Genomic DNA, 9,329 nt, shown 5'->3' on the forward strand with positions numbered 1-9,329 from the left:
GCCGTTTCAATGTAACATGTTGATAAAAATATACTCCTTAGTTGATAACCAGGCTCACTTGTGTAACGTCCTAATAGCACGATATGTTCATGTTATAGATGAATCTTATCAATTTTCGGAGTTTGATGCATACTAGTAACACAAAACAAAAAGTTCTCCATTTCTAGGCTGAAACCATCCCTTTTGACGTAATGTTTTCTTCACAACCCTCATTGTCAACTTCTAGATGTCAGTCAAAATATTATGCACACGTTTAACTGTATCCTTAATTTAAAGTTTGATCGAATAGATGCGCTCATCATAGTCACTATAAAACTTTGATAACATTGATGAAAAGATCGTTTATAAGATGGAACGTTACACATGTTACAGTTAAAGTTTAAATATAATTCCAGCTTTTTGATTTTTTTTGGCGAGAACTCCGATTTGAAATCTGTCTCATATGAATTCAGAAAAAAAAGTTGACAACAACAGGAGCAAGTTAAACATTTTATTAAAAACGATTCCACGACAAAACTATTTCTTCGATATTATATTAATAAGATTAAATGTCAGTTGAAAGTAAAGCGAAAACAAATATTTTGTGACATTGCCCAGATAATATAATGCTGTTCTTTGTTGACTATCTTTGATATTTATATCACATTCACTTTGTAATAATGCATAGGCTATGTCATTATGACCATATTGAACGGCTGTCATTAGTGGTGTTTGACCAGAACTTGATTGGGTATTTACGTCTGGTTTTTTCTTCAGGCTTAACAGCATTCGAACTGTTTGTATGTGGTTATATTGACATGCAATGTGAAGAGGGCTCCTCCCTTGTTTGTCTTTTAAGCTGGTACTGCCTCCAGCTTGAACTAACATTTGCACTATTTCTGAATATCCTTTATAACACGAAATGAATACTGGCGTTTGTCCAGAACTATTTGTAATATCGGGAGTTTTTGTTTTCTTAAGTAATAGCTTTACCAAATTATTTTTTCCTTGTTCACATGCAATGAAGAGCGGAGTTTTTAGTTCTTCGTTTTTCAAGTTTATATCACACCTAGAGCACTGTAATAGTAAATCTACTACACCCTCGTAATTCTCTAAAATAGCGATGTGTAAGGCAGATCCTCGGTAATAATCGCTTATATTGACATCGTGGTTTGACTGTAGAAATATTTGAACAACTTCCTTGTTTTCTTTTTCGACTGCGCGATGTAATGCTGTCCTCTTAAGCTTATCTTGGATATACGCATTACAATTGTTCTCTAATAAAATATTAACTAAATTTGCATAACCATAATATGAAGCAGTATGTAACGGAGATTGAAGTTCGTCATTACAAAGATTCGGGTTACAATTTCTTTTAAGGAGTTCTTTAACAATGTCTTCCTGTCCTTTTTTCACTGCGAAGTGCAAAGCTGTTTGTCGATGTGAGTCATAACCGTCAATATCAGAAATATATGTTAGCAGTAGTTTGAGTATGTCTACGAAACCATACATGGAAGCAACATGCAAAACATTTCTTTGATTACCATCACAGAGAGTAAAGTCTGCATCATGATTCAACAAAAGCTTTACAATTTCGATCTGATTTCCCCTAACTGCGCAATATAACGCTGAACGATTTTCTGTATCACAAAGATTGACATCACACTCGTTTCTTAACAGTAGTTCAACAACATCAATGTTACCTTTGAAACTAGCTATTATGAGAGGGGTATAACCCAAGTATGTAAGGCTTACGTTTACATCAAGCTTGACATGGTGTTCGATAAGTAAATTGCAGATATCTATATGGTTGTTTTGGCAAGCTATGTAAAAGGAACTACCTCCTTTTTCGTCCAATTTGTTTACCTCGCAGTTTTGCTCTAGTAACAATTTGACAATTTCGGTATAACCCTTACAGCACGCTATCCATAGCGGTAGAGTACCTACCTTGTTTCCTTGGTTTATATCACATTGAACGACTGTATTACTGACACATCTGATATCTAACAGTAATTGTACAACGTTAGTATGTCCTTTCGCACAGGCATACAGTAAGGCAGATTTCTGTTGACTGTCCAGGAGGTTAACATTGATATTATATTCTAATAAAATTGACACAATATTTTCATGATTTTTAAAGACAGCATAGTGTAAAGCTGATCTTAGTCCTTTATCCTGTACATTCACATCACAATTATGTTGTAATAATAAATTAACCACTTTGAGGTCCCCGTTAAAACTTGATACAATTAATGGAGTATGTCCATAATTATGTGGCCGGATGTTTATATCTGGTTTTGCAGTTTGTCTCAATAACAAATTACAAATATCAATAAAATTGTTTTGGCATGAAAAGTAAAATGGACTTCCACCTACATTATCCAACTGATTAATATTACAGTTATATTTTAGAAGCAGTTCTACAATTTCTAAATGACCTTTAAGACTTGCAATGAATACTGGTGTTTGACCTCTAGTATTAGCCAGATTTACATTCGCTCCGGCCAGCAACAAGCATTCTACAGTTTGTGTGAATCCATTCCTGCTTGCAACAAAAAGCGCTGTATTTCCCTTCGACGAACCTTCTTTAATCTGATGGTTAACGTTAGTGTTATACTTTAAAAGTATATCAACAACTGTACTGTGACCCATTTCACAAGCAATTATTAACGGAAAAGCTTCCTTGAAACATGTATTCGATTCGGCTCCATTATCCAAAAGAAGTTCAACAATATGTAAATAGCCCAGTGCACATGCTTGAAACAATGGACAATTTTGTTGATTTTCAAACTCATTGATAATAGCGCCTTTGCGTATTAAAAGTTTAGTAATATCGTATTGATTTTGAGATACCGCTAGTACCAACGGTGAATTACCAAACATATCAGGAGTATTAATGTCAAAGTACTTTATAAACAGCTCTGCCAAAAAAAGGTGTCCCAGAGCACAACAAACCATGAGAGGGGCATTTTTTACTTTCAAATATTCGAAAAATACATGTAAACCTTTCCTTTTATAATACTCAGTTAGGTCTTCATTGTCAGTAGAATCAGCATTTTCCTCATTCACTTTCGCACAATCATCCGAGATTTCACTATTATCTTCTATATTGTTATAAATATTATGATCGGATTGAATAGACTGTATCTTACCTTGACCCAATGTTATAAAACTCATTAAAGTTTCATCTAAGGCGTCATCACAAGTCATAGCATATCTAGCACTCGTTTTAACAGTTTCTAATAGGATAATGTCACTCTTTGTATTGTTAGTTTGTTTAGTTATAAGAAATTTTGCAATTGTTCTGACATCAAACCAAGCGCAGAGATATAGAGGCCACCGATTTGATGATAGTAGATTAACTGTATTCGTATATTTAGAAATAAATGAAACTAATTTCCTTTGAAATGATTCATATTTGATTTGATATATGCTGAATAAACTCAAAAACTTTCTTTGTAAAATATCTGAATGAAGTTTTTTGAAGTACAAATCCTCATTGTTTACTGGTAGTAGAATGGTAAATTTGTTATGGTCTTCATTTATTGATTCAAATTGAATACGTTTGCGAACAAAGTTTCTATTTCCATAATGTAAAATGCTAGATATAATTTGTCTGCCAAAGTACAATGCAATAATATCGAATATTCTGTCATGACGAGTAGCAATTGTTTTTGCAGTTTCTTTAATGAATGTACCTTCTAGGGAAAGCAGACAAGACAAGATATGACTCCTTGTAAACTTATGGGAAACGTTGCAATCTTCAAACAAACTGTCAAAAATATTATTGGTTTCACTTGAAAGTGCATCGAAAAACAATTGTTTGTTAATGTTGTTGTTTAAAACAACCAACAAAGCCAGGCCAACAGTACATCCTTCATTTAAATGCTGCATTTCATTTAATTCTCTCTCAAACACTTCATACGGGTATAGAAAAAATTCGTACACATTTTTTTGTTTGGAGTTTGGATAAATTGAACATAGAAGTGGAAACATTTCTGCTTTGTTCATAACTTTATCAGAAATTTCTCTTAAATCTGCCTTTCCAAGATATGATGCTGCAATTAAACGTTTTTCGTCAGTTGATATTGCAAATTGTTCACTGGATAAATTGCATTCTGTTGTGGCAAAATACTCTTTGAATCTTTTAAAAGGTTTACTATTCCATATTTGCAATCTGCATGTTGCAATAATTTTACAACTTTGCGATTGAAGAAACCCATTAATTTTCTTTTCAAGCCTAATCCAAATATTTAGTTCATTCTGATCAGGCACAAAATTACCACATAGATCATCTACTAAGAATATTTGATTGTTGTCTTTCTTGACAGACTTGATAATTTCACTTGGTTGCAAACCTGTAATTATAATGAACTTTTCTGTGTCTTTCAAAAGTAAACACAAATGTTGAGCTATTGCGGATTTTCCGATACCTTGACTTCCAGTTAAAACCGTAAAACTCTTTTTCTTAATTATATCAAGAATGGCTGTCACGGCTGTTGTGGTTACAAACTTTTCGTTTTCTTTTCTCCACTGTTCGAATTCTTCTTCCTTATCGTCTGAATATATACAAGATAAATGCGTTATTATATAGAAGGTAATTGCTTTATTTTTATGTTTAAGTACTAGTAAGTGATTTTGTAAATTGTTCTGCCTCAAACATCACTGTTGAAATTATGATGAAATGCGCATCTGCTGCATAGATATTGGCACCCTTCATTTCTTTAGTCAATCATGTTGGTAAGTTGACTGCATTGAATAAAAACATAATCTTGTTTAGAAAGGGGTATGGGAGGTAACGTGCACATGCTAAACTGGTGTGGAATACGTATTGTTCATGGTTGTTTCTAGGGATAAACGGAGAATTCACATAGTTCAAATATGAAAGAAAAATCATAAGTATTTATAGTTACTAGATCTAGATATCCCACAAATGTGATAACTATTTATCAAACAAATATTCAACGTATCAATATAATACCTTTTGCATATTCCGACATCTGTATTTGCAATTTCATTAGATTTTCTTCAACTTCTTTTAGCCTTTTTTCATTACACATTTGTTCTAAATACACATCGCGGTATGACCTATCAAGTTCTCCCACAAGAAGTGAGTCACACTCATCTTTGAAAGGTTTTCCACCCAGTCTTATAACAGCCTATAAAAGAGCAAAGCCGTCACCGACATATGTGTTTTAGGCGTTATCAGCATAATTATGTATTTCATAAATGATTGTTAACTTACATTCGAGAATTTTTTTCACTTATTTATCCGATAAAATTGTTGATCTATAAAAAAGCTATTAGTAAACTTTACGACTAAGAAATGATAATAATTGTAGTGACCACCAATCGCAATAATATTCTAACATTATTCATTTTTATCACTCCAGGTTTAGTATTTTTGAAATAATGAAACGATGTTGAACTTCTGCTACAAATGTAAATGACGGAAATTTTCCATTTACATTCTTTTTAATCGTGTAAAAGTAAAATAACAAACAAACAAAATAACTCCACGGGAAATTGAAAACGAAACGTCCTTTATTAAATGGCATATTCAAAAGCACAAACGCAACTTTATATTCTTAATTTGGTACAGACATTTCCTCATGTAAGAACTTGTAGATTAAACTTGGTTTTATGGTTAGCTAAACCTCTCACTTGTATTTTTCTGTTAAGAATGTTATTTTGCCTGATTTTAATTTATATGCAAATAATTTCTGCTGTGTCGGCTGATATGATTTGTCATTCCATATCCTTATTATAGCTACAGGTAGTCTGTATGTTACGATGTATAAACTACATCGGTATGTATAAGTGGGTACATAACCTTCAGGCTTGCATTACCGCATTCGATCTGCTTTAATTAAGTTCAAAATGGATAACTAGTTATCAAAGATATCAGGCTTTTAACTTGGTACACCAGACGAGCGTTTCGTCTACATAAGACTCACCAGTGACACTCAGATCAAAATGTACAAAGTGTGTGTTATTTGACAAATAACATAAAAGGATAAAAACGTATTTCTGTCAAGATTGTAGTAAGCAAATTAAAACATTAAAAAAATTTAAAAAAATTAAAAAAATGTTGTATGAAAATATTCCAATATAGCAAACACATGATAATATAAAGGTATACATGTACAGAAAAAAAAAAACTATGGAAAAATGATACAATTGCACAGTGGTGCGGTTACAATATATGGTAAAAATTACTTATAAATTTTAACTATAAGGTAAACTAAAAAGGTTGGAGAGAAAATTCATTTATCTATCAACTATTGTGATGAATTTACACATACCTTTGATACATCTGTCCATATATCTGTAAAACTGTTATCGTCAATTGTGCCATCAGTAGCGTGCACAAAATTATTTCTGTAATACTTTATTCTAGAAAGGTCATCGTCTTCACTAATATCAATACTTTTTGGAAGAACATCAAGTATTTTTAGTTTGGCTATATTCCGCAGTAGGCATATCATCAATGTTATATCCATATTGTCTGATTTAACCAAGCCTAAAAATGTATAGCTGAATGTTTATAATCATATAACTAGTAAACAAGAGTACAACATCGCCATAAAATAACTATAAAATGCCCAAATATTAGCTATTTCGGATAACAGATATCCTTCTTCGGTAATAGCACGATGTTATATGAACCATGTCAATATATTCAAACTGAGACACTATCAAAATCTTGAAAAATTATAAAATTTAAGCGAACATCACAGACGCTGGTAATTTTAAAAGTTCCAAACACGGCGGAAAGACTATAAAGATATGCCAAAATAAAAATAGTTATTTGCGATGTAAACTGACACAACTTTCAATTTCCAAAGGTGGTGGCAGTTGAGATGTTACAACAACTGCATGGATAGCAGCATCTTCGCTAGCCAAGGGTTACGATCCAAGAGAGCGGGAGTGGATCGTAACCCTTGGCTAGCGAAGATGGGATAGCAGTCCCCAAATAAAATAAAAACAAAAATGCCCTTACCGATCCAAGTTGGTATAATATTTCAAATTTGAAAAGGTAGGGCAATTGCAACAGAAACTACACGTGTAAACCTCCAAAACGAATATCAGTTTGATAATGATTAGAAAAATAAGTAAAATTGTATTTAATAAGTAACATAATTGAATGTTTATCTATATATAAGACGTGTATGATAGTTTATCGATAAAAAAAAACGTAACAAAATACCTACTAATTAGAAAATATTGAATTAAAAACTCTGATATGAAATATCCTATTGCATAATAAGTTCCCCGGTGTAAAATCGCAACAACAAATAAGTGGGATTAAAACTACAAAACCCACAACGTCATACAGATTTTAAGAAATATTTACGTTTTCTGTCTGTTCAAACTCATCAAAGATACAAGACTTGTACACAAAATACTAGACGTGCAATACAGTTGAAAGGACACCTCAAATACGAAGGTAAAGAACATGAAAGCAACATTTTCGAAATATTGTGACAATTTCGGCTAAAGCATTCTATGCCAAGGGCAAAAAAAACTTAGTGTGTTGAACTACAAAAAGACAAATCTGAGCACTATAAGAGAAACATTGGACTTCAAGCATAAGAATAAGCTGACGCAGTATAAAGACACTTTCGTGTGCAACATTATGCTAGACAAAGCGTGTTTTCCGGTAGCGGCTATAAATTTGTTTTAATGTAGTTAATATATATACAATCATAAGTATATGTAGGAAATTAGGTTTTCAAAATTATTTCACATCTAACCCAAAACGATATATAACTAGAAGGGTAAGAATCTACAGTTTCCATACATATTGACTAATTTGATCTGAAAGACGGAAAAAAACATCGCTGAAAAAGGTCTCCTCGATTAATATCGTATATACTTTTCAATTACTGATTTGGGCACTTCTGTTCGGAGGAAATGCATAAAGCTGATCATTTTATCTTGTACATTTAATGTATGTTAAATTTATCATTATTTCTATTTGGTGTATATCTTGGTGAAATAATTATCGAATTTTGACACAATGTTATCGATGAAATTTAATGAAAAATAATACCACCTTACCAGAACTTGAAAACAATATATTCATCTGTAACTGACTTAGGATTCTTTTGTAAAACAGTTTGTCAATTTTGCTCTTCTCTCGATTCAAAACAATGTGTAATCCACCAGGGTTGAAGTGATGATTGAACCGAATCCGGACAGCTCTAGGAGAAATTCGAATAATAAGATGAGCTAATCGAAGAAAGTTTGTCTCGTATTTTGAAAGTGATGTCATAGATGTATTTCCTGAGTGTGTCATTCTTATATGCTGCAATACAGAAATATAATGTATCTATATTAATAAATGAATACAGTTGAAGTTGGGTGTCGCGTTTTCTTCTTTCACATAAAATCCACGATTATTGTTTTGAACCACAAAGTGGTAATGACCAGCGTATTTTATTATGTGTTCGTCTCAAGATCTTTTGGGTGAGTGGGTATTTGGGAGTTTAAATAAAAAAAAAACGACCTTCAAGACGATCGGCCTTTGAAATTTATGGGCCGTCATCAATTTCGTCATTGCACGGCTGCCCGGCAAAATTAACTTTTATTTCGTATAGCAAACATTGTAAATATTGACCTTACAATGAAATCCTTTGTGATACATATTCCTTTGACTATCTCAGCAATTTAACAACAGATTTTTACATGTCTAGATATTTTCCTTCTAGTGAACAGCATCAATTCAACATGAAAAGTTATGAACCAAAGTATATTTCGTGGGTATTTTCTAGTATTCAATACAACATCTTAATTCAGAATTAATCACTGATTTTTTTTATTAAATCAGAAAGACATCAGTGTATACCTAATGGATTTTTTGTTCTCATAATGATAAATATGTTTGTACGTTCAACTGAGTCACATCAATATAATATATATGACTCTTATTGTTTTGTGGTTGTTGTTTTTTTATTTCAAAAAACATAGGGTCAAGAAAAATGCAAACAAAAGTTTATTGTTTTTTTTATTCAGACCTTTCGATCTTAGTAAATATGTATCGAGAATACACTTTAATATAACGATAAACGCCAAAAAAAAGTTGTTAAAGTCGAGCCGGTTTGTTTGTGTTATCGCCGCCATCTTGTTTATATTGGTTACAAAAAAGTAGTTTCGTTAACTTCGTTTATATACTAAAACAAATATTTTCAAGGGCCACTGCAGGATGCTCTCTCCTGTATAAACAAATAAGAATTATAGCTAATGGATCTGAAAAGAGAATTATCTTATCACACTGATCGTTTACCCCCAACTTAAATATTTTAACAAATGCTGCATGACATATTGTAGTATATGTATGAAAACGA

General features: G+C 32.1%; 1 protein-coding gene across 1 annotated transcript; it reads right to left on the reverse strand.

The window, feature by feature from the left end:
• Nucleotides 1-516: 516 nt before the first annotated feature.
• On the reverse strand, nt 517-6,482 carry LOC134692223 (ankyrin-3-like). Its single transcript, XM_063552674.1, has 3 exons — nt 6,285-6,482; nt 4,961-5,138; nt 517-4,538 (listed from the first exon to the last, which is right to left on the reverse strand). The coding sequence occupies exons 1-3, from the start codon at nt 6,480-6,482 to the stop codon at nt 517-519; spliced, it is 4,398 nt and encodes a 1,465-aa protein (XP_063408744.1).
• Nucleotides 6,483-9,329: the final 2,847 nt, after the last annotated feature.

This window comes from Mytilus trossulus, chromosome 12, assembly GCF_036588685.1.
Source record: "Mytilus trossulus isolate FHL-02 chromosome 12, PNRI_Mtr1.1.1.hap1, whole genome shotgun sequence".
Classification (NCBI taxonomy): Eukaryota; Metazoa; Mollusca; class Bivalvia; order Mytilida; family Mytilidae; genus Mytilus; species Mytilus trossulus.

Bases quoted from the DNA above. Each gene is read 5' to 3' on its own strand.
- LOC134692223 (XM_063552674.1), bottom strand. From the start codon at position 6,482: ATGGATATAACATTGATGATATGCCTACTGCGGAATATAGCCAAACTA. The intron at 5,139-6,284 runs GTATGTGTAAAT...GCTCTTTTATAG, and splicing joins TATGGACAGATGTATCAAAG to GCTGTTATAAGACTGGGTGG. The intron at 4,539-4,960 runs GTATTATATTGA...GTATATATTCAG, and splicing joins GATGTCGGAATATGCAAAAG to ACGATAAGGAAGAAGAATTC.